This window comes from Pteropus medius, unplaced genomic scaffold, assembly GCF_902729225.1.
Source record: "Pteropus medius unplaced genomic scaffold, Ma_sr-lr_union100, whole genome shotgun sequence".
Lineage (NCBI taxonomy): Eukaryota > Metazoa > Chordata > Mammalia > Chiroptera > Pteropodidae > Pteropus > Pteropus medius.
In genome coordinates this window covers 4,357,612-4,384,432 of record NW_024349796.1, presented here as the reverse complement: position 1 = coordinate 4,384,432, position 26,821 = coordinate 4,357,612, and the positions used below count along the sequence as shown (strand labels likewise).

At 41.9% G+C, this 26,821-nt stretch overlaps 1 protein-coding gene across 1 annotated transcript in view; it reads left to right on the top strand.

The window, feature by feature from the left end:
- The window catches only part of SMYD3 (SET and MYND domain containing 3), a 529,143-nt gene that overhangs the window by 492,912 nt on the left and 9,410 nt on the right, over positions 1-26,821 (top strand). Inside the window, exon 11 of the mRNA XM_039883254.1 lies at positions 21,785-21,893. Coding sequence (XP_039739188.1) covers positions 21,785-21,893 — 109 coding nt within the window. The remainder of the gene's footprint in view (positions 1-21,784; positions 21,894-26,821) is intronic.

The window sequence follows — 26,821 nt, the reverse complement described above, 5'->3', positions numbered from 1 at the left end:
GATGTTAATACAAGAGGATAAGTAATCCCAGAGGGAAGATGTAGGATGCATGGAATGATGGTGAGTATAGAAATTATTGAAATGTCAGTAAATATAATTAATAATGACTACAAAAGTAACTGTTCTCCCATGTTTAGACCAAAAGATGAAACTAAAATTCTAGAGAAGGATGACAAGAAGGATATAAATCCACTTAATTCATTAATAAATATAAATGGATTAAGACTACATTTAAATATTAAAAGATAAAGATTATCTCCCATGTTTCATGTCTTATGCAAAGACCAAATTACGGAAGTCCTGGCCTGCAGATAATTTTTATAAACTCCCTCCGTTCCCCATTAGCCTGGTACCCTAACAAAGGAAAGACAAATGAAATGTCACAATCCCATGCTCACTGAGAAGTGAGGAGGGATAGAAATTCGTTCTCTCCATTTATTCCCCAAATGATCAGGATCTTGCCCGTTGGTTGTCCTCATTAACAAATCAGTTTTTGTAGTCCACTGTGGCATGACTAATGTGTTAGGTGTGTTAATTTATCAGATCTGATTACAAGGAGAGTCCTGTCTGCATCGTAAAGGTTACGAGTTAGAGACAGACCAGTTTTGCACTGCACTGGTTGCGTGACTAAACAATTATTGAAGCTGTGCGAGCTAGTTTTTTCACATGTAAAATGAAAATAATAATGTTTTCCTCACAGTGTCATAAGAATTAACTGAGGTAACACTTATCTAGAATAGCACCCAGTACCTGAAACGGTGCTTGGCTAATCTTAGGTACTCTGTAAATACTGGGAGGAAGAGAGGGAAGGAGGGATAGAGAGAGGAGGGGGAGGGAGGGAGGGAGAGGGGCGGGTTGTAAAGCCCCTAGGCACATAGTCCTCCTTTATCCATATTTGAGAGCAAGCCAAGAAAGATGACCTAAACAGAGTTCCACAGAGCAGCCCAAAGGGAAGAAATTTACATATGCCACTAAGGCACACACAAATGGGTGTTTAAGATTAGAATGTTTAAAAAACATCTAATCAGGTGGTTCTGTGTCATTGGGCCTGAAAATGAGAACTAATCAGGCAGAATGAGAGAGAAAAAGGGAGGCCAGCAGTAATTCTGGAGAGAAACAGGAAGGGGGGGAGGGGAGGGAGACCTTGACGGGGAGGGGGCAGGGGGACGCTGGCTGTCCTGTAGAAGCTGCTCAGTGTCACTTCTTAGGGCTTTTCAAACACATGTGACCTCTGGGTATCAAGCAATCTGGCTAGAGGTTAAAAAAGACCAGAATTTCTGTTTAATAAATTGAATTTCTACAGAGCAAGTGTCCACCGATGCTCATATGAGCTATGTACACGTTCTCTGTTTCTGTCCCTTCTCCCTTCCTCTCCCTCTCCATTTCTTTCCTAAAAGACAGATAAACTCTAACTATAGAAAATGATCATTCCGTCTGGCAGAGCCCTGCCCCACAGCCCTACTCAAGAAAAACACAGGCAGCACACAAACCTTGGTTAGCGACAGAGACACAGTGTCGCAATGCCCCAGAGTTTGGGACTCCTGCCGTTTCCATATGCTGTATCACAGCGTCACAGAGTTAGCAGGATAAACTAATCAATTGCATTAAGAAGTGTTGCAAGTAGCACTTCTGTGTCTGAAAGGGATTTGGAAGGCCTCTTGCTGTGTTTGAAGTCCTCTGTGACTAGGTGAAATCACGGGTTCTCTCTTCCCCAACTGATTTCATTCCCCACAAAATGCTCAGAACAGTTTAATAGAGACATTCCTTGCGGATGAGGAAGAAAGTAGCCAGTTTGTAGAAATGACTAAGTTCTTAGATGCTGGGGAGGAATCGCTCGTCTGATAGAGACATCGCTTTTTAATGGCGCGGCTGACTCGAGACACAGCCAGGTCGATCAGCCCCACTGCAGCCTGCTTCTTTCTTCCCAGCTCCCGTGCTGCTCAGAGCCAAGACCAAATTCACATTCATGATTGCAGAATGGGCTCATTTGTATCATCTGTCTTTGTTTTCCCTGGGGTTTTGGCGTAATACTTTTTCAACTGAAAAATATGATTTACTCAGGAATATAGAGTGAATTAATAATAATAATAATAAAAATTTAAAACCCATTATTTCCTGGTGGAAACAAACGGGCCTGGTGGTTAAATGGAGCAGAGAGCCACCAGCGTCCTGGATTCAAATTCAGTCCTGTTGCTAAGTTTCAATTTTTGGTTGATCCATAAAGCTGCTCAGCTCTTTCCCCAAATTAGCCAGAGAATCACGGAATATACACTCATCTTTCATTGCAATTCTTGCTTCAAATAGTTGGCTGCTCTGCCTAAAGTGACTTTCTTTGATGATATGCTTGTGGCTGTCTCTCCATCTTTTGAAAGCATTTCCATTTATTGGGTGCTGGCCTGGTTTAGAACTAGATGTGACAGGTGCAACGGCCCTCAGGTCCCATGCCCTGCCCTTGAAGAGCTCTGCTGACCCCGTCTGTGGCTCCGCCTGCTTAGATGACGCACACGTGGATGCAGTGGGTGAGGACGGGCTCCGCCCTGTGTTGACCCACTTGGCACCAGGGTCGATGCAGCTGGTCAGGTGGGTAGGGCGGTGTGCCCTTCCTCCCTCACTGCAGATCAGTGTTATCTACACAACCCTCATTCCACACCCACGACAATCTGGACTTCTTAGCAATTCCTCGGATACCTAGTGTTGTTTTGTGCCTGAGGACTTTTGCACTTCCTGTTCCTTCTGCCCAGAAAATTCTTCATCAGTCTAATTTTGACTCATCTATCAGCCCCTAACTAAAATGTTCTTCTCTGGGACATTTCTCCCAACCCTCCAGTTCAGAGTAGGTCGCCCTACAGAAGCCTGCCCAGTATCACCAGACTTGTTAATATTTTCCAGCGTCTGGCCCTTCCACAGTGATGTCAGCTTCTTGAGGACCAGAACCTTTGATTGCCTTATTTCCCACTTCATAGTGCCTGGCCCATAATGGGTGCTCAGTAAATGTTGAACGTACATGTGAATGAATAAATGAATGAACACACGAATGAATGAATATATAAATGGAGTCTCCTGGTACGTCTTCCCCAAAGATGAATGCCATGTTAAAGATGGGGATTTTTCCTTAATCAGAATATAAGGAGCTTTGCTTTCTAGCTAGAAAGTTCACACCCCTGAGCAGAGAAATCCATTGCGCCACAGACAGTCCTGGTGCCAGTCCTTGAGAGCACCTGCGAGAAGTCAGTTGTCCATGTGGAAAGGAGGCGGAACATAGTGGGAATAGGTAAAATGGAGAGCTTATAAAATTCTCTTTACTTTAAACCTCACTTGTCTGGTATCAGTATTTAGTTTGAAAGAAATTTCCAGAACACAGACCATACAATTCTACTCAAATATGAAAAAAATGAATATTCTGTAGCCAACACAAAGGATTTGGGGTCACTCCGTCTGTATTACCCCAGTCACGTGTTCTCTCTCCATTGAATTCAATAACCAAATATTGACTACAGGTTTTCCATTGTTCTGAACTGTATTTTTATTGGAATTCTTGCTTGCCCATATCTTGCAGTGTTGCAAACTACTAATAATTCCAGGTCTGTGCTGGGTTCTAGTGCTGGGTTCTAGTGCCATTCCGGCTCTGCCAGTTTTGATTTATAGGTGAGTAACGATGGGGACATTTGCCTCATTAGGGAGCTGCCTCTGAAGATATCTCTAAAAGGAGTTATATCCTAATAGGCGTTCGGTTCCCAAAAGATGGCCCATGAGCATGCTACATCACAGAGCAAGTCGGTGGGTCTAGAACAAGTTTGCTAGGCTATTACGTCATCTTTAAATTTAAGAGGTCGAAGTAGCTGATCTCTGATTCCTTCTTCCCTAAATAGTCTATTACTCGTTTTAACAATTGTAAGCACAGCAACGTGTACCTTTTTACTCTAGCGGGCGTGTGCCAAGAATGTCATCTGGCCATTTCATTCATGCGCAAGATTGGCAGAAGCGGGAAAGAAGACAACAGGGCTCACAATATTAAATCTCTCCAAATACCAACACGTTAGAAAGTAGAAACGCCTAAAGGGTGCCCTGGCCACCCTTCCCCTCTTGCTGTTCCCTGTGGCGGAGTCTGGTCGGGTAGTTTCAGACCCTTTCAGGCATCTCGCATTTGCTTCTCAGGGCCAAGCAATATAACGGACATTTCAGTAGCAAGGTCGAAGGTGTGACCAGTGCATCGCAGGCCTTGACTGTACCATGCTTGGTTGTCAACTACCACGCACATGAACCTCGGCTCACCACGGTTTTTTAAAATCCCTGGCGATACTTGTGCCAAGAATATTTTTTTTCCCACTGATGAAAATTCATCACTTAGTTACATTGTTTGCAATTTTAACCATTAAAAATTCTTTTGAATTCATAGGTATTTCTCTTTCAAAATGCAAACGCCTCTATGAAATTATCAACCATTAACAACTATAATTTAATCTAATAGGATTGATTTAACGCCTTGATGAGATCAGACTTTTCTAAAGGAAGCTTGGGTTTCTCAATTGGGAGAAGCTGGATCCTTAGGGGGGCACTGGAGAGGCAACATTTGTGAGGCACCACTGAGACCATTGGTGAGTCCTTCAGCCTCGATGACAGAATAAAGTTTCTAAGAAAGAGGAGAGATGAAATGAGAGTGAAGACAAATGGCGCTTACTTCAGAACCTCGATGCGAGCTGGTCCCTCACGAGGACCGGGCTTGATGAGTCGATGACGGAAGAGATTGCCCCGCAGGAGCTTAGGAGTCTAAAGTGATGGTACCTGCATGTAAGCCAAGGCCACAGGGACTGTCAGACAGAGACCTTTTCCCCAGCAGCATAAATGACCCCCTCCTAGCAAAAATAGCAGTAATTTGCAGAAGTGTTAAAAATCTACTTCCAACTGTAAAAATACAGAAATAGCTAGTACATAGAAAGGTGACCATTCTTCCCTGTGATATGATGTGTGATCTTGAAAAGTCATGGAAATGGAGTAAGGCATTGTAAAACATGCTCTAATGAACACAGTTCTGTTCTCTGGCCTTTTTTCCTGCTAGCAAATTGTATTTATCAGCTTGGTAGAACATCGATAATGCCTTCAGAGAATAGCTTGTGAGAACCGAGCTACTATATGTCAGGATTTTCGAAGACAATGTAATTTGGCACTTCTCAATTTTTGATTTTGCACAGAGGAAATGGAAGACTGTGATAAATATTTTCCACAAATGGCATCTTAAATGGAAACACAGCTGGTAGCAACAGTATTCTGCTATTTATTTGGATGCTGGATTCCAGGTTTTCTATATGAAACAACCATGTTGGCAGATTCATTGGTTTCACATTTTTCTAACACTTTTTTTTTTTTTTTTTTAGTTAAGTGATGAATCTGGTTTCACCTGTAGGCTTCTGGTAGTAAGAGGTAAGGCCAAGCTGCCAGCACGTTTATACTCAGTGGAATGAGTGATATGGTAGGGGCTATTGAAATTGGTTGGATATGTTTTATCTGCACTCTAAGAAAATTAACAGGATGCACGGAGCTAATCTAAGGCAGAAGTATTAGATTCGTGAGGGTTAGTGAGCTAGACTGGAAAGAGAGTAGATTCAGGAAGCAGTTACCGGGTTCTGAGCTTAGCTCTTCTATTTACTGGCTGTACCACTTGGGGCAAATTACATTTTGGGCCTCCATTCATACATCTTTATAATGTCTTTCCTAGAAAGAAGATTGAAGGAACTATAATAAGTTGACTTCTAAATAGATATTCAGTGAAACAATTAAGTATATAAAATGCATATATATTTCTGTGATCTAGAGGATCTGATATGTGTGTGTGTGTATATATATATATATATATATATATATATATATATATATATATTTGGATTCAGAGTCTGTGCTCACCTGCCTTCAGATAGTGTGAAAAGAGGACCCATTAGCAAAAGAAAAGCTTTGTATGCCCAGGCATCAGAAAGATCTATGGTCTCTTTTTTCCCCTCAAATTTATGTATTTATTTATAGATTTTTAAAATGTAGCTGACGTACAATATTGTATTAGCTTCAAGTGTGCACCATAGTTATTCAGCATTTGTATATCTAAAGAAGTGACCACCACGATAAGTCAAGCAACCATGTGACACGGTGTAGCGCTGTCACAATGCGTTCAACTATATTCCTTATGCTGGACACCACAGCCCCATGACTCATGACTCCTTTGTTTCCACCTGGGAGTTGGAACCTCTCATTCCCCTTCCCCTTTTTCCCCCTCCCTTTGAAAATTTTTGAATTACAGTTTTTTAGCATTTTATGTTAATTTCAGGACTACGCAGAGTGGTTAGACATTTATGTAATTTACGAAGTGATCCCCTGACTGGACTAGTCCCCACCTAGCATGACACATAAGGATTCCAGTGTTATCGACTCTCTTCCTTGTGCTGTACTTCACATCCCGGGACTATTTCAGAACTACCAGTTTGTACTTCTCGGTCCCTTCACGTTTTCATCCCGCCCACCGCCCTCCCTCCCATCTGACAACCATCAGCTCGTTCCCTGTATCTATGAGTCTGTTTCTGTTTTGTTTGCTTATTTTGTTCTTTAGAGTCCATGTGTAAGTGAGATCATATGGTATTTGTCTCTTCTCTGTCTTATTTCACTTAGCATAATACCTTCCACATCCATCCATGTTGTCACAAATGATAAGAAGACATTCTTTGTATGGCCGAGTAATATTCCATTGTGTATATGTACCACCTCTTCTTTATTCAATCATCCATTGATGGATACTTGGGTTGCTTCCATATCTTGGCTATTTTAAATAATGCTGCAATGAACATAGGGTGCATATACCTTTTAGAATTAATATTTTGGATTTCTTCAGATAAATACCCAGAGGTGGAATTTCTGGGTCTATAGAACCAAATGGTAGTTCTATTTTTAATTTTCCGAGGAACCTCCAAACTGGTTCCCATAGTGGCTGCACCAGTTTGAAATCCCACCAACATGTACAAGGGTTCCCTTTTCTCCATATCCTTGCCAACACTTGTTTATTGATTTATTGATGATGGCCGTTCTGACAGGTGTGAGGTGATATCTCATTGTAGTTTAAATTTACATTTCTCTTATGATTAGTGACATCGAGCATCTTCTCATATGTCTGTTGGCCATCTGTATGTCTTCTTTGGAGAAATATCTATTCAGGTCTTCCGCCCATTTTTCAATTGGATTGTTAGTTTTTTTTGGTATTGAGTGTGTGCGTTATTTATAAATTTTGGATACTAACCTCTTATTGGATGTATCGTTGGCGAAGATTCTTTCCCATTCGGTAGGCTGTCTTTTCGTTTTGTCGATGGTTTCCTTGGCTGTGCAAAAACTGTTTAGTTTGATGTAGTCCTATTTATTTTTTCTTTTGTTTCCCTTGCCCGAGGCAACATATCAGAAAAAAATATTGCTAAGAACAATGTCAGGGAGTTCACTGCCTATGTTTTCTTCTAGGAGTTTTATGGTTTCGGGTCTTTAATCCATTTTGAGTTTATTTTTCTATGTATTTTTCTCTGTATTTCATTTTTTGTATGTATCTGTCTAGTTTTTCCAACACCATTTATTGAATAGACTGTCTTTAGCCCATCATATATCCTTGCCTCCTTTGTCATAGATTAATTGACCATATAGGCAGGGATTTATTTCTGGGCTGTCTTTTCTGTTCTATTGATATAAGTGTCTGTTTTTATGCCAGAACCATGCTGTTTTGATCACTATACCCCCTGCAGTATAGTTTGATCTCAGGTATTGTGATACCTCCAACTTTGTTCTTCTTTCTCGAGATTGCTGTAACTATTTGGGGCCTTCTGTGGCTCCATATAAATTTTAGGATTATTTGTTTGAGTTCTATGAAAAATGCTATTGGTACTTTGATAGGAATTGCACTTAATCCATAGACTGCTTTGGGTAGTATGGGTATTTTAACAATGTTAATTCTTCCTATCTGTGAGCACGGTATATACTTCCATTTATTTGCATCTTCTTCAAGATACACTTTCTCCTGTAGATGGTTTGTGGAATGCAAGGAAACCATTAAAAAGCACATAACTTTTGTTAATTATGTATTTTAATGTAAAAAGGCCAGGTAATTTTCGTTATCACACGAGGACATGCCATATTTAAAAAATGAAGCCATATTTGTGAGAAATTGGGGCACTATACAAAGATTTAAGAGTCAGCCAGCCACTAGTTTAAATTCCACCCAAATTACACACTAGCTGTGTGATCTTACACAAATTATTTAATTTTTTTGTGCCCCAGTTTCCTAATTTGTGAAATAGGGCACAATGGTAACTACTGTGTAAATCCTCGTGCCAGTTAGAGAAAATGGAATGAAGTTCCTTGCTTAGGGTCAGGCTCATGTGACACGCTCAACGTACAACAGCTCTCTGCTTGTGTCATATAAAATGGCTGCCCATGGGAAAAAGGCAGGACTTTTCTCCATGTGCCCAATACTGTACTTCTACCGTTAGCAAATTGTACTGGATTTCAGTCGTGGTTAAGATCTCTGTAATCATTTTTCCTGGGATCAAGTCACAGCTCCACCATTTTAGTAAGTTTCCTAATCAATCTGGGTTTCAGTGTCCTCAACGGTGAAATGGCGATAATAGTACCTGCCTTGTAAGATTGTTTAATTTTTAACAGCTTTATTGAAATATGATTTACATGCCATAAAATTCAACCATTTTAGATGTACAACTGTATGAGTAGAAAATTTCACAATCGTGCAATCTATTTTTTAAATATTTCTATCATCTCCAGCGGTTCACTTGTGCCTGTTTGCAGGTGGTTTCTGCATGCACACCCGGCCCCAGGCTACTACATACTTGCTTTCCGTTTCTGTAGTTTTGCTTTCCCTAGAAATTTCAGATAAATTGAATCTTATAATATGTAGTCTTATTGGTCTAGGTTCTTTCATTTAGCATGTTTTAGAGGTTCCTCCATGTTGCAACATGTATCAGTACTTCATTCCCTTTTATTGCAGAAATGTGTTACATTGTACAAATATATCACAGTTTATCCATTCGCCAATTGATTATTTGGGCTATTTTCACTTCTTTGGCTATTTTGAATAATATCGCTATGACCATTTGCATTTAAGTCCTTGTGCGGACATGTTTTCATCTCTCCTGTATGGATTCCTAGTAAATGATATCCAGAGACTGTCTTAGTCCTTTCAGGCTGCTGTCACAGACTTGGTAGACTATAAACGACAAACCTTTATGTTTCATAGTTCCGCAGGCTGGAGGTGCAGGATCATGGCACCCCGTGGTTGGACGAGGGCCTTCTTCCTGGTTTATAGTCGACTCCTCACTCTATCCTCACATGGCAGAAGGAGCTGAGGATCTCTGTGGGTCTCTTTATAAGATCACTAATCTTATTCATGAAAGCTCCACTCTCATGATCTAAGCACAGCCCAAAGGCCCCACGTCCTAACGCCATCAGCTTTGTGGGGTTAGGACTTAAACATAGGAATTTAGATCATAGCAAAGACATATGGTAGGTATCTTTTTAACCCTTTTTAAAATTGAGCTATAACTCACATAGTGTACATTTTTAGATTGTACAGTTTAGTGGTTTTTAGTATTTTCACAAAGTTATACAAGTAGCATCATTACCTATTCCAGAACATTTTTATCACCCCAAAACGAACCTTATACCCATTACAGTCACCCCTAATCCTCTCGTCTCCCGCTCCCATTCCCTGGAAAACACTGACTGACTTTCTGTCTCTATGGATTTGCCTATTCTGGACATTCAATAAATGGGATCATACAATAAACAAAATTATATCTGCCAGGCTATCTTCCAACATTACTACACCACTTTACACTTCCATCAACCGTTTCTCCATATCATCACCAACACTTGCTATTATGTGTCTTTTTTATTTTAGCCATAGTAAGCGTGAAGGGGTAACTCACTATGATTCTGATTTGCATTTACCTAATGGCTAACGATGAGTGTCTTGTCATGTGCTTTAGCCATTTATATATCTACTTTGGAGAAATGTCGATTCAAATTCTTTGTCCATTTCATTTGGGTTATTTGTCCTCTGTTTAACTTTTTAAGAAGTTACCAAAATGTTTCCCAAAATGCGTGTATCATTTTACTTTCCCACTAACAATGTTTGGGAGTTCTGATACCTCTGTATCCTTGCTAACATAAAAAATTACTGTTGTCGGTCCCTTTCATTTTTGTCATTCTAGTGGGTTTATAGTGGTATTCATTGTAAAACATTTCCCTAATGACTAATTATTTTGAGCATCTTTTCATGTTCTGACTTGCCATTCATATGTCTTCTCTGATGAAATGTCTAGTTGAGTGTTGGGTTTTTGTCTTCTTATTATTGAGTTTATAAGAGATCATTATATATGTTGGATAGAATTCGTAAATGTATGTTTTACAAATAATTTCCCCCAGTCTGTAGCCTGTTTTTCATTATCTTAATAGTATCTTTTATAGAGCAAATGCTTTTAATTTTTATGAGATCCAGTTTGTCAATTTTCACTTTTATGGATCATGTTTTTTTGTGTCATATATAAGAAATATTTCCCTAACACAAAATCATGAAGATTTCCTTCGATGTTTTTTTCTAAAAGTCTTATTATTTTAAAATGTATATTTAGATTGATGTCCATTTTGAGTTAATGGACTTAATGGATCTTTACATAAGGTTTGAAGTTCAAGGTGAGGTTCACTTTTCCTTTGTACGAATGGTTGAAAAAACTACCCATACACCACTGAATTGTTTTTGTGTCTTTGTCTGAGATAAATTGGCCATATTTATATGGTTCTGTTTTTAGAATGTCTATTGTGTTCCATTTATCTATATGCCTATCTCTTTTTCAATACCACACTGTCTCGATTACTGTAGCTTTGTAGTAAATCTTAAAATTGGATTATGTGAGTCTCCCAATTTTATTCTTTTTCAGAATTGTTTAGACTATTCCAATGTATTTGAATTTCTGTATACATTTTAGGACCAGCTTATTTATATCTACAAATGTCATGTTGAAATTTTTATTGCACTATAGATCAATTTGAGGATAATTGACATCTTTATTACATTCACCTTTGCTTTTGAAGGATAATTTCTCTAAGTATAGATTTTTTTGGTTGACAGTTTCTTTCAACATCGTCATTCTCCTGTCTCCTGTCTTCATTGTTTCCAATAAGAGGCCAGCTGTTTCCCCATATGTGATGAGTTGTTTTTCTCTTGCTACTTTCAAGATTTTCTCTTGGACTTTGAACAGTTTGACTGTGGTGTGTCTAGGTGAGATTTTCTTCGCATATATCCTACTTGGAGAGAGTTGAGCTTTTGGATCTACAGGCTAATGTTTTGTTTTGGTGCTAAATAAATTTGGGAAGGTTTTGGACATTATTTCTTCAACTATTTTTTTCTGTCCCTTTCTCTTTCTGCCCTCATTTTTGGATACTCATTACACTGGAACACCTGACTTTCTCCATAGGTATTTGAGGGTTCCATTCATTTTTCTTCAATTCTTTTTCTCTCTTTTCTGCAGAGTTGATATTTCTATTGATCTGTCTTCCAGTTTACTGATTATTTCTCCTGCCATAAATAATCTGCTGCTGGATCCTTCTAAGGAACTTTTCATTTCAATTCTAGAACTTACATTTTGTTCTTTTTTTATAGCTTTTATCTCTCCATTCAAGATTCCACCCTCTTTTTTTAATTTTAATATTTTCCTCTAATTCTTTGACCATAATTTACTTCAATTTCTTAAAATTATTTATAATAGCTGCTTTGATGATTTGTCTTCTAAATCTAACATCTGGGCCCGCTTAAAGTAAATTTATTTTGACAGCTTTGTTTCTAAGTATGGTTACTACTTTCCTGGTTTGTTTGGGGTTTTTTTTACACATTATTATAAGTTTTCTTTTGCTGCCATAACAAACTATCACAAACTTAGTAGCTTAAAACAACACAAATTTAGTTCTGTTGGTTTGAAGCACAATACAAGTCTCACTGAGCTAAAAATGAAGGTGCTGGCGGCCTGCTCTCCTTCCTGGAGGTTCTGCAGCCGAACCTGTTTCCTTACTTTCTCCAGCTTTTAGAGGCAGCTCACGTTCCTGGGTTCATGACTCCCTCCCTGAATCTTCAGAGCCAACAACATAGCATCTCTCTGACCCTGCTTCCTTCAGCACATAACTTGCTCTGGCCAGAGCCGGGAGCGGGTCTCTCCTTTTAAGGATTCATGTGATTTGATTAGACCCACCTGGATAACCCAGGATACTCTCCTCCATCGCAAGGTTTTTAACCCTAATCACATCTGCAAAGTTCTTTTTGCCGTGTAAGGTAACATATTCATAGGCTCTGGAGATTAAGTTGTGGATTTATTTGGGGGCCATTTTTCTTTCTAACACAGCATGTCTAATGAATTTTTTTTTTCATTGAAAACTGAACATTTAAAATAATATATTAACTCTGTGTTCTGTTTTGTTTCTCTGAAGATTACTGGTAGTTGTTTTGTTGGTAAAGATTATTGGTGGTTTTTGTAACTTGCCTGGATATAAACTGTGGAGCGTGCAGTGCAGCTTCTTAATGGTATCTTTACTCATTTTTTTTTTTTACCATTAGCCTAGCTTCCTAGGGGTCTTCCTTAGCTTATTGGTCAGCCAGTGATGTGAGCAGAAGTGTTGCTCAAACACCATGAACCTCTAAGGCTTCCACCTTCTGCTGTGTGTGGGAAGCTGTATCCATTCAAAATTGTAGCTAGTTCTCAAGCCTTGGCTTTTACATTTCCCAGGCTCTTGCATTTCCATATATACTTGCAATTTCTCAGTTACCCAGGTGATTTGGAGAGTTTTTCCAAGTCCTTATACAGCTCATTCAGGTGGGGTGGTAGGCGGGGATAGCCCCAGGCAAGCAAGCCAGAGACCCCTATATTACTTACCCTAAGCTCTAGCTAATTTTCAAGAATAAACATTTCTCAATTTGTTATCTACCTTTGGCCCAGAAGTGGTTGCTTTTGGCAATTTTTGTTCAGTTTTGTATTTGTTTTTTACAGAGACTTTCTGATCACTTCACATCATCATTACCAAAGTTTACTTGCAAAGGTTGTTTAGAATACATTGAGCTCAAACGAATACAGCACTTAAAACAGTGCCTGATAGTATCGAGGGCTCTAACTCTTTTTATTATCATTATCATTATTCTTATTAGTTATAGAGACAACTAGACATCCCATTTCCAATACATATTTATAATTTTCCACTATAGAGTATTTTTTTTGTATGAATTTCTCCAGCCTCCTCTAAAAATTCCTTTGCTATAGACCATGTGTCAGCAAACTTTTTCAGTAAAGGACCAGGTAGAAAATATTTTATGTTTTGCAAGTCATACAGTCAGCTACTCAATTCTGCTGAGGAAGCGTGAAAGCAGCCATAAACTGAATGTAAAGGAACAGGTGTGGCTGTACAGCAATAAAACTGTTTACGAAAACAGGCTGCAGGTGGGATTTGGCCCATGAGCCCTAGTTTGCCAACACCTGCGAAAGACTCACTTTTTCATGATTCTATATCTAAGCAGTGCCAACTACTCTTCCCAAACAGGCTATGTTTTTCTTTGAAAATCACCAGAGAAGAGAACATCTCTGCTTCCCAGCACCACATTGCAGCACCTCCCAACGCTTGTGTTCTGGGAGCCTAGGACTTCTGCAAGACCTATGGCTCTTGCGTACTTGACATATCTGTATCAGCCGATTTCAATAAAGTTACTGGTCACGCTTCTGGAATCTATGTCAACAACAGCACTCACAATATTAGGTGTAGACACACCGTAGTACAGAGGCAGACGCACAGCTAGGAAAGCTTATTGATAGCAAACTATATTTCATCTTCTATTTGAAACTAGATGGTGCAGCTCTTTATTAGCTTTTAATTTTTATAAATCTCATTTTTTTCCTTCCAACGAGGGAAAGTTACGTACAGTTTTAAAACTACAGTGTTGCCTTCTCGAATTAACACTCAATCTTTGGAGATCATTAAATCCCTAAATTATCTATTAACTTAATTGTTCTTTACACACTGGCTTTGTACCTAGAAATTAAAACAGAACATTAAATCAATTTTTAAGACTATTTTGCTATTACATTTGTTATACATTTCGAGGGGTATATAAATCATACATGAACTGTTTAAACACTTGTAAATATGCATGTAACCACTTTATGTTCTTCCTCAATACAGAAGCACATTAGAATATTTGAATTGGTTTTTTCTTCCCTACTGCATTACACGCTATGATTATTGTATATTTTTAACCATATTTTTAACCTAAAAGATTATTACTTTACTTTTCAGTGTTCGTAGATCTGCCCACATTAAGTGTCGTCTTTTTCCTCGTTCCTTCTTGTGCCCTTCGCCTTCCGTCTCGGCTCCCTGGCCTTCTGCCAGACGTACATCCTTTAGAAACTCCTTTTGTTAAGATCTGCTAGTGACAAATTCTTTGTTTTGCTTTGTCCAAAAATGTCTTCATTTCATCCTCATGTTTTAATTAAGACTTTCTTTCTTTAGAACAGTTTTCGGTTCACAGCAAAATTCAGTGAAAGATACAGAGCTTTCCCATATACGCCCTACCCCCACATATGTGTAGGCTCCCCCGTTATCAACACTCCCCACCAGAGTGGGACATTTGTTACACTTGACGAAGCTACCTTGACACATCATAGTCACCCAAAGATTGCAGTTTACAGTAGGATTTACTCTTGGTGTTGTATATTTCATGGGTTTGGACAAATGTATAATGACACGTATCCATCATTATGGCATCATATAGAGTATTTTTCACTGCCCTAAAAATCCTCTGTGCTCTAGCTGTTCATCCCTTCCCCACCCCCTAAGCCCTGGCAACCATTGATCATTTTATTGTCTCCACCGTTTTGTCTTTTCTAGAATGTCATGTAGTCAGAATGTAGCCTTTTCAGATTGGTTTCTTTCACTTAGAAATATGCATGTAAGTTTCCTCCATGTCTTTTTGTGGCTCGATAGATCATTTCTTTTTAGCACTGAGTAGTATACCATTGTCTGGATGCACCACAGTTTACTTATCCATTCACCAGCTGAAGGGCATCTTGGCTGCTCCCACATTTTGGAAATTATGGATAAAGCTGCTATCAATGTAAGTGTGTAGGTTTTGTGTGGATCTTACCAAGGAGCACGGTTCCTGGATCCTATAGTTTAGTTTGTTGAGTAATGTGTAGTTTTGTAAGAAATCACTAAACTGACTTCCAAAGTGACTGGACCATTTTGCATTCCCACCGGGAATGAATGGAGTTCCTTCTGTTCCACACGCTCGCCAGCGTTCAATGTCAGTTCTGTGGATTTGGGCCATTTAGTAGGAGCATAATGGCATTTCATTGTTTTACTTTGCATTTCCTCGATGATATATAGTGCGGAGTATCTTTTCACATGCTTATGTCATCTGTATATTTCTTTGGTGACGTGTCTGTTCAGGTCTTTAGCTCACTTTCAAAATTGGGTTATTTTTTTTCTTATTGTTGAGTTTGAAGAGTTCTTCATATATTTAGGGTAACAGTCCTTTATAGATATGTCTTCTGCAATTATTTCCTCCCAGTCTGTGGCTTATTTTTCCATTCTCTTGATATTGTCTTTTGCAGAGCAGAAGTTTTGAATTTTAATGAAATCCAGCTCATCAATTATTTCTTTCATGGATCATATTTTTGATGTTGCAGTTAGCTTTTTCATGGATCGTGTCTTTGATGTTGTATCTAAAAAGGCATCACCATACCCAAGATCATCTAGGTTTTCTCCTATAGTTTTATAGTTTGCATTTTACATTTAGGTCTGTGATCCATTTTGAGTTTATTTTTTGGAAGGGTATATGATCTGTGTCTAGATTTTCTTTTTTTTTTACATGGATATCTAGTTGTTCCAGCCTCACTCGTTGAAAAATCTGTCCTTGGCCCATCGTATTGCCTCTGCTCCTTTGTCAAAGATCAGTTGACTATATTATGTCTCTCAGAAATCTCTATTCTGTTCCATTGATCTGTTGGTCTGTCCTTTCACCAATACCACACCGTCTTGATTACTATAGCTTCATCATAAATCTTGAAGTCAGGTTGGTCAGTCCTCCAACTTTGTTCTTCTCCTTTAGTATTATGTTGGCTATTCTAGGTTTTTTGACTCTCCGTATAAACTTTGGGATCAGTTTGTTAACAGCCATAAAATAAATGGCTGGGATTTTGATTGGGAGTGCACTGAATCTGTAGGTCAAGTTAGGAAGAACTGACATCCTGACAATATTGAGTCTTCCTATCAATGAACATGGATATTTCTCCATTTATTTAGTTCTTTTTTGAGTTCATTTATCAGAGTTTTGTAGTTTTTCTTATATAGATCTTGTACATATCTTCTTAGATTTATATGTAAGTTTTTCATTTTGGGGGGCTAACGTGTCATTCTTTTTAAAAACAGCTTTATTGAGATATACTTCATATGCCATACGATTCACTCATTTAAAGTATACCATTCACCGGTTTTTCGTATATTCAAAGATGTATACAACCATCACCACAGTCAATTTTAGAATTTTCATCGCCTCAAAAAGTAACCCTGAACCCTTCCATGATCCATCCTGATTCTTGAAAGTTATTTTTGAGGATATGGAATACTAGACTAGAAATTATTGTTCCTGGGCACATTGAAAATATCATTTACTTGATTTCTAGCTCCCACTGTCAGCGTCACTCTTTCGAATGTAATCTGTCTCTTGTAATTGGCAAGAAGGGAGGGTTCCCTCTCAGGCCCCGTGATGTTGGGTAGACACTGGGCTTGATTTCCTGTCTCCCGCCGCAGCTTCGAAAATCAGGTAAAGCCAGAGGTGGTAGGACACCAACATATCAGCAATTTCACCATTCTGCTTACTTCTCAGGGATCCCTTCCCTTCTCACTTAGATTTTGGCCTGACAATTCTTTATTCTCTTGCCAGCATTTTATTATGTTTTAAAATATTTTATCTGCCATTCTACATTGTTTTCATTGAGAGAATCTGTGTGGTTACAAAGCCTGCTGTATTATTAGAAACAGCATGCAAATCATTTTTCATGAATCTGAATTAACAGGCTCAAATAAATAAAGCGATTTATGCAAGTAAATTTTTAAATTTCTGCTGACAGTTTTCTTCATGGGAAATGATCCCAGAATGATATGACCATGTATGTATTCGCATATTTAGGGGCTTTAGAATACACATCCAGAAATTCAGGGGTGTCTTTTATCGCCCATATAAGTGGATACATCGACCTCATGCAGGAGAAGTGCGACTTCCGTAATGAAAATCTGCCATTTTTTTCTCAAATCCTTAATAACTGAATTACAGTTATAGCATAATTCAGTCACACTTGCCAGCCTTTTTGAAATCTTCCAAAAGTTATTATTTCACACGCTACAAAAAGAGTGCCCAAGATGTGACACAGGCAAAAGCCAGGCAAAGAACAGCACCGTCACCATTATGAGTAGTAAAAAGAAATTATGTGTGTGCGATAGAGTTTCGTCCTGCCTGCCCGGAAGGTTCTGACCAGTTCTTACCACTGTGCCACCTGCAGGGCCAACTGCACGGACAGGCCCATGAGGTCCCCCTGCTGGCAGCCAAACCGCCAGCGGGCCAAGCAGGACGTAAGCAGATCTGGCAGGGGAGTAAGAAAATCTGTGCACAAGTCAGCATTAAATATGCATTAAATACAAATGTGATACGGGCATTGTTTCCTCAGTTCTTTTTTCAAAAAGAAAGATAAAAACTCTAATTTTTAGGTTCAAAATTGGACACTTAACTCTATCTGCAACATAGGCCTTTCCTTAACAAGGCAGCTCCTGGCCAGTGTCTTCTCGACCACCCCTGCCCCTGCCAGCAACTCTTTGTGTTGCTATACATTCAACCTGCAGTTAAAAAGAAACATAAACATACAGGTGATTCAAGTGGGTCTTTTCACTGTTAGAAAATAACTATTTTGATGCTATTAGACTATATTTTTTAACTTTGAAACAAAATCAAGTGATTTTGTTCGCAACATTTACCTCGATATGGATGTTAATGGTGCATCACAATGAATTCCTGTACATTCGCTCGCCCTGAAAACTTACTGATCCTAGTTTGTGTTTCTGTGTAGTGGATACATTTCCAGATGTTCTCCCATCTTCTTTCTTACCATCAGGTTGACTGTGAAGTGCAGCGGTCGCTCAAAAACTAGCTGGAAGATCCGGGTCTTGAACCGAATCTCCTAACGTCTCCAGTCTAATTTATCTACTCTAAAAACTCTGCTCCCGAGCCGGGATCATATGAACATTTAAAATAAACAAAAAGCTCTTATGTTATTATTATCTGATTTAGAGATTCTTTCTAACAATGTACAAATCACTAAAAATTCTCAAACTTCCGAGCGAGAAAGCCCTGCCTTTGGAAGAAAAGACCTATTTGGTGGAAATAAGAGAAGTAGAAACGTATTCTTCGTGTCAGGAAATGATCCTGCTCACTCATTTTATGGGATAAAATATACCGCGTGAACTAATGAGGCCATGGGAAGGAGTCGTTCTTGATCTGAAGTGGCGTCTTCAAAACACCGAAGGCAGTTTTGCCGCTCGAGGCCCAGCACTCTGGAGCATGTGACTGCTAGCACTGTCCCCATGAATAGAAAATTTATCACCCCCAAACAAGTGGAACACCTCGTCAAACGGTTTTGTTATTATATAGTTTGCTCCGATTTTTCCTGGCAGCGTTTCCGTTTCTGAATCTGGGAGTCAGCTCTGATGCTGCCGGACCCCAGCAGGTCTCCACCAGGTCCTGTTGAATCAGCTTATGCTTTTTTACATCAGATCCTTCTTCTTTGTTGTCATTACCGCCATCCTGCCCAAATCTCTCTGCCCTAGGGTCTCTTTTCCAATTTTCTTTGTTTCTTATTCTGATAAAATACTCTCAGCTCCGTTCAGAAGAGCCTATAAGCAGAAGTCCCAAGTTCCTAGCTTCCCCCACGTCGCTGCACAGCTCAGCCTCAGACACGTCTCCTCCCCAGCCCCTCCTCTGCCGACCAGGCCAGCGTGCTCACCGGCCCTTTGTACTCAGCCCCGTACCACTGCCAGAGGAATCTGTCCCTTCCTGCGCCTCAGTGCTTGTCCCAGGAGCCCATTGCATCTTTCGTTCTGAACCAGCTCAAGCTCTGTCACTCCCAAGAAACCTCGCTCATCACTGCTCTCCTCCCTGCTTCTGTCGTGGTCCGGCCGCTCTCACATCTGCCTCACATCTGCCACTAGACTGCATGCTACCCAAGGGCACGGGCTCACCTGGGACGTCTGAGTCCCTTACAGCACTGGGCACAGAACCCGGCGTGTCGTAGGCGCACCTTCCCCTCACCTTCTCGCTCGAACTCCCGTCTTGGTCTCCATGGTCCTCGGGCCCCTGATGTCTTCTCGGGCTCGGGCCGCCAGGCTGACCTTGGGTGTCGACAGTCGCGTGGCTGAAGACTGATGCAGGCGCTGCTCTCTCAGCACTGTCGCAGGCGAGAACGTCGGCGACAGCCCCTGCCCTCCGTGGGGAGCTTCTCCACCAGGAGCGAGCGTGCCAGCTGTCCTTGGGGTGCTGTTCCAGCAAGTAGTCATGATTCTTACTCCCTGTGTCAGGAGGTGCTGGAGGCGGCCTCCAGAGACAATCCAGGCACACGATCGGCACCCCCGCCGGGGCTGTGAGCCCGCTCTGTCGATATGTATGTGCAAGCGCCCCTCACGGGCAGTTCCTCCTCGTCCTCTCCTTGCTAAACTCCACGTCACGTTTCAATATCTTTAAGCAGCCAGAGCAGGGACCTGCCATGGCATAATTATGCACCACCTCCTCTGCCATCATAGAACCAAAGATTTTCTTTCCGTCTGCTAACCGACGTGACAGACTTCCACTTAGTGGAATGGTTATTAGTATAAAATTACTTTTCAGCCTTTAAATTTAATTATACCACATTTATCGCAATAAAATAAAATCTCAAATCCAGGTGTGCTTTTCAAGGAAAGTGTCCAGGGCAATTACCTGCTGATAATGGTGTCTTAAGCCTTTTGTCCAGGGACCTTAAAATCTTTTCCACGCAAGGAGATAATGATGTTCATTCTGTAAGGGGTGAGGTGAACCGACTGATCTCTTGACATACTCGGGAGATGAAGAGAAATCCGGGACCCAGGTGTCCCCTTTGATTCCCCCTCCCTTTTCAATTTTTTAAAAGAAGAACGGCCAGCCCCCTATTGATTTAAATACCTCCTTCTCGGGCACTGCTTTCTGTTTTAACAGCGTGAATGAGAAGTTTGCATATCACGTTTCATGGACAGAAGAGTTAGGTTCGGGGAGAGGGAAGGTTTGCAGACGTGTGCTCACTCGCCAGAGGACACATGTGTCCCTCCTGGTAAATCCTCGTCTGTTACACGGTAGAGCGTAACGGCGGCTGCCGTGAGTTCCTAAGTGACAGCCGGTTCGAAGAGCGCTTGGTCCACGGCGAGCCCTGCCTAAGTCGTGACTCTCAGGATCGGGTCGCTGACGCCGCGGGCCGGCACCTGTGGTCGCCGCAGCAGCAGCGATGGAGCGCGCCCTCGCTCGCGCTAACGGTGCGGATGTGCTTCCCTCCTCCCCACTCAGCCCAGCCTCCCCCGTCCCCGGGAGCCCGTCGAAGCCCCGTTTCCCTCCTCCAGGAAACCTGCGCTGGTCCAGCCAACCATCGCTGGCCTCTCTGCCTTCATAACTCCTGTGTCATTTTCTTCGTTCAATTAAACAAACTCGAATTGAGCATTACCATGTAGGTAGGACTCATTTGGACACTAAATCGTGCTCTACTTTGTAATGTTTTTAAACTGTGATATGAATGTTTGTTGTGTGTCTAGTGGAATTATCGGGCCTTGAGGAGAAAGTTCATATGTACGCGTATAGCGTCGTGTGTCCACAAGCCCCGGGAATGATGCTGCATCCACGGCAGGAGCTCGGTAGCAGGCGTGGGGGCCAGGAGAGGCCAAACCGTACACGCGTTACTGAAATGAATCTAATATAATAAATTCTTGTTGAATCAAATCGAAATAATATCAGGTCTGAAATCTAGCCCTAATTTTTCATTCTTTCACCCCCTGCGACATCCTACTCTATTCCATTAGGTGTGAAAAAGGTCTCATATGTATCAAGTCCCTCCTACGTGCAGGACAGCACGGCGAACACAGACGAGGTGTCTGAACAAAAAGCTCTATAATCGAGTGAGATGACAAGGGCCGATGAGAAAGGTGGACAGTGAGGAGCTCTGTAGCTGAGACAGACTGGCCTTTGCAGTTAGCGGAGTGCGGGGGATCTGGATGGGGAACCGGTGGAGCTTCCAGTCGTTTACTTAACAATATGTATGCAGAGCCCACCTCCTGTTCCAAGGCTGCCCGGGCCCGGGGCTTCATGGGAGAGCTGGGAGGATGGGACTAGCCCCCGACCTCAACCTCTTCTGCCCCTACGTGTAAATGCAGAGGCCCTAACTCCTGTCTCTCTTCTCCAGCGTTCATTGGCGAGGCAATCCGGTCCAGTCCAGGCTTTTTCTCCCCTAATGCGCAGCCATCCTGGGGAGCAGGAGACAGATAACGAGCCCACGCCCCCCAGGACGGCCAAGCTCGCGTCCTCACAGCCGGTGTCTGCCCCACGTCCACGGTCTCCTGCTGAAACGCGGACTGCGACGCGGAGAGCTACTGACACTGTTTGTCATCTGGTTTCTTCCAGGATCTTTTTCCCAGGAAGCCACCCCGTCAGAGGTGTGCAGGTAATGAAAGTTGGCAAGTTGCAGTTGCATCAAGGCATGTTTCCCCAGGCGATGAAGAACCTGAGACTGGTGAGTGCGCGCATGCGCCGCTCGTGTCGCTGCCCTCGGCCTTTTCTGCCTGTCGCTGGGACTCCTTTTTGTGATTGTTGGCAGCTCTACACACGTGTGTCTCATGCACACTCACACACACACACGTGTGCACGCACACACGTGCCCATAAATATTTAACAGCCAGCTCCGAAAAAAAATAACCCATTTGTGATAGTTACCAATTTCCGCACCATGGTTGATTTTAAACTACCGGTATAAAATCAACCAGCTTACAAAAACCCTGAAGATTTCATCATCAGCTCCCGCCAACCGGTGCGAGCTGGGCTCAGAAGCGCAGCGGACAGGTCCCCCTTCACCCCGCCAGCCCCGCCCCCCGCCCCCCGGGCCTCACCGGACTCTGCCGGGCCTTTAAGGCCCAGCTCAGATGTCATTTTCTTCTTGTTCTCCTGCAACTCTCTATTCACTCCGCCCGCAGAGCGCTTATCCCACGGCAGGCGGACCGTCTGACGCCCTTCCCCAGGACACTGTGGGGTTGGTGGTTATCTTTGTAACCAGCTCGGCGCCATGCAAGGTCCCTAGGACTTAGGAAGTATCGGTTGTTGGAGGGAGGACGAGGGAGGAAGGGCGGTGCCCGCAGTAAGTGCTGAGAGACGGAGTGGGCGAGCTGGATCCGTGTTGGAATACATCGTTAAAGAGTGACATTTATTGGTCACCCTCTCAATGAGTCTCCTCTGCCCTTAGGAGCCCGGGGCTCTCTGCCGTGCTGGCTTTCCCATCCTGGCAGAGCTCCCCCTCACACAAACCATGGCTTCCAAAAGGAGAGCCCAGCGCTCACCTGGTCCAGGCTCCAGCTTCTGTGCAGAGACCTGCTGCGGTGGTCTCAGAGGCAGCACCTGGCACTGTGGCCAGGTCTTCTGGGCCACGATGTCCTTGTCTGCAGAGGAGGTACCGTGGAGAGGTCCAGAATCTCGGAAGGCAGGCCAGGGGTCCCATACGTGGGCGGCTATGCATACTGAGATGAGAAAAATGACAGATGCCTAAGAGATTCTCAAAAATGAGATTCTCTAATGCTAATTTCTGTTGACTGCTGGCCATGTTGCCTTTTCCCCATCTCTCATTGAAATCAGCCCACGGGCAACATGAAGGACACTAGAATTCCCGGCGACAGAAAACTTTTCTGTTCTTTTCACATTGTCTGACATCTTTACCTAGACTGATGGAAGGACACCTAGCTGTATATTCCAATATCAAGGAAAACTGTCCTTTCTCATTGGGCAAATAGCTGTCAGCCAGTCAAATCAGTTAGACAGATAATCCTTATTGAGGGTCTCCTGTGTTTTGACAGAAAAGTAATATGGAGGAAATCTCCCAAGTATATGATGTCACTTGAGAGTAGGTGTTTTATAAGTGATCAGATAAATCCTTTATGTTTATATGGGACTGGAAAGTATATTACTGCTCATCATGGTCTGATCTGGTCCTTGTGACGGCCATATGAGGTCAGTAGGCCAAGCGTTTTCATTTCCATTTGACAATTAAAGAAGTTAAGGGCTTGAGAACATTCAAGAGCTTGTCTAAAGTCAACTAAAGTAGAACCAAGTCTAGTTTGTTCCACTTAATTCAACATTTGTTGATTAAATAAGTTAATCCGAATAAGATCCAGTTTTGTCCTTATAGTTTAATGAGAGAGACAGACATGTGAACAAGACATTAAATCCAGGCTGGAATCCAAGGCCCTGTTTTTCTCCGGACTGGCCCAGTTAAATAGATGAGGCTCTCTAGGAAGACTCAGCATGCAGAAATCCCTTCAGATCTCCTGAGCTCCTGATGCCAACTCAGAGGAGAATGTGGGAGAGAAATCAGAGGAGATGTAGATCTCTTCTGTTCTTCATGTGAAGCTTAATTATTACAATTGCAGCAGGACTCTTGAAGGAGACATTTAATACCCTCAGCTGCAGAGACAAGCCTGAAGGAACCCAAACAGCCACCTGCATATGCATCATAAGATAATACGGGCTGGGTAGATGGTGCTAGCCATCCCCAGCCCTTCTCATGACTCTCATTGATTGTCCTTTTACACCCATCCTGCCCAGTTCCGTTCTGTCTTCCTTGCATCCTTCTTGTGAAGCTGTCTCACTTCTTCCAGAAGCTTCCCTTGGTAATCGTTTTTAGCATCTTCTGCTCTTAGAACCAAAGATAAGCCCCAGGACGGGCCCCGATAGCTACCCAATGAAAGATCTTGGAGCAGCATCAGAGAGTCTGCCATGAGGACTGGGACTAAGTCATTGCCTCGCTGTGAACTTCGTTTCTGGCTCCGGAAAAGTCACTATCCCTTGCTGGGTTGTGATTGTCAACAAGAATGCTAACGTGTATCCTCTGCCGTGTCTAGTGGTACAAAGAGCCCTCTGATTTAGAGTCCTAGAGTCCATAAGGTTCAGGTTCCAGTCCCACCATTTATGAGTTTTGTGCCTTGAGGTAATTCTTTCAGTCCCTGCAAATATAATTTTCTTATTTTTAAAATGAGGATAATGCCTACTTCATGGAACTATTTTGAGAAGTAAATGAGGTCGTGTGTGAGAGTGTGTTTTGCCAAGTCCCAAGCTTTTTGAGACTCTAAAGGAACCCTTGTTCTGATCATTCTTCAGCTACCTGGTCCCTTAGGCACTGTGTTTGTAGTCTGAGGTTGTATGGTAGTCCCCGCTTTGAACAACTACATTAGGTAACCACTCCCTCGCAAAACACGGGTGTGTTCAGTTTCTCCAAGATGAGTGGGAATTCTTCAAGGGACCCCGACTTCTGTACCTTTTGTCGCTCCCGGTGTCACCTAACATAGATACACTCACCCGTGTGAACGTGATAGAACACAGAAAGTTCTATCAAATCCATACTTGAACGAATGGGTTTTTTAAATGAATAGAGGACTTTAAAAAACGCCACCTCCCCCCATTTCTTTTCAGTAGTGTATAGTTAATAGACCAGTCATCTCAGGACCTTTGGCGACTGGCCATTCGCTAGCAGAGGGGTGGCCTGAACACATCCATCTCTTTATAAGCTCACCTGTAAGTCTAGGAGCAGATCCGTTTTGTCCTGCAGAAAGCCTTTCGTCCTGAGCCGTCTCGGGACTCAGGTAACCCAGAGAGCGAAAAGCCTTTTGAAACTAATGTTCTCTTTAGACTGGCACCCCTAGATATTCTTTCTTGTCTTAGAAACCCTGGAAATAATGGGATAAAATAGCTCGAATTAAGGTTTCAAAGGCCGAGTGTGGAACAGAAAAGCTTCAGAATCAGAAATTTGTTATAGATTCAATTAGGCCCCAGCCTCCTCCAGGAAAGGAATCCACTTAGCCCCGCTCTGATTTGGTTTGGGCTTCCATCTTCCCCGGGCTCAGCTGAAATGCTTGTGATTGCCGCCACAGGACCGTCCTGGGGTCCTTTCACAGAAAGCCCTCCTGCTCTCTCCTGTCTCTAATCTGCTTTCATTTCTTTCCATTTATTTCTTGGAAGAATTTTGTTAGCCACTAATTTGACTTCTTGAACCTCAAGGGCAACTGTCCTCACAGGGCTGCCTTGTCCGTGAGCCCATTTCTTCTCTATGAGCTCTGCAAGCCTCTGGCTCCCTTACCCTGGGCCAGATGAGCGGCTCTGTTAGTGCTGCTTTATTAGCTAAAGTCAGGATGGAAAAAGTTGGACTTCTTTCCCTTCGATGACCGTTTTTTATTTAGATGTAAATTTTCTACATTATGTTGTAATGTCTTCTTCCCTTCTCATCGCATTTTGTTGAAGCATTTTACATTTTGAAGATCTTTTTATCTTTTCTGGGCCTGAACAGGGAGTGCAGGCCATGAGCCCCAGTTACTCCTCTCCTTCCTGCACACAGGGGAAGCTCAAAACACAACCACGCTGGTCTCTTGTCTCCTCCGGCCTGCACCCTGATTTCCATTCCCACAATGGCTGGTTTGGAGCATGCAGTTCTGTTGTTCCTATTTCTTAATCGGCTACAGGGATTCTTAACCCCTTTGGTCATGTTCTTATTTAGGATTCTGATGATAACCACTGACTCACCAAAGAAAAATGTACAAACACACAACATTTTGTATATTTGATGGGAAAGGGGCTTTGGGGGCCACTGAAGCTTCTCCATAGACTCTTCAATGCCCATAACCTCAAGGTCAAAAAGCTCTTCTCTCGTTGTGTAACATCATCCCCTAGTACGGGGCAGATGGGAGGGAGAGAGGGAGGGCAAGAAGGCGTGCAGAAGCGAGAGGCCGTAGTCGTCAATAATGCCTCCAAGGAGTTGTTTGGAAGTCCCTAGCTCTATACTTATGAATGTCTCCAAATAGAGAATGTTAATTTCAAGAGTATGTTTCAGAACTAAAAAGAGAGACATAAGGGAATGGTCAATAAAATGAAACCATAGTGAGTAAGTCACGTTAAAAGAAATGAGCAGAAATTTACCTCCCAGTAAGGGTAGTTACCAGCAGTAACAAGGAGCCAAGTGGGGAACTGGGACTTCAACCTCCACCTGGCAGGAACAAGGTGTCAGCCCTCCATTCTCCTGCCGGAATGTTGGAGGAGTCGAGCAGATCGCAGGTTTAAAAAAATTCAGAATCTCATCAGAACACTCATACCATAAGCCAGGAAGATCTCAATTTTAATGGGGAAAAAAAAGACAGTATATGCCAACTCCAAGATAACAGAGATGTTAGAATTATCTGACAAAGATTTTAAAGCAGCATGTTCATAAAATGCTTTGATGAGCAATTACAAATACCCTCAAAACAAATGAAAAAATAGAGTCTTAGCAAAGAAATGGAAGACATAAAGAAGAAGCAAATAGAAATTTAAGAACTAATAAATACGATTACCAAAATAAATAAAAGTTTAACTACAGAGGACAGAGGACAGAGGAATGATTAAGGAACTTAAAGATAGAACAATAGAAGCTAC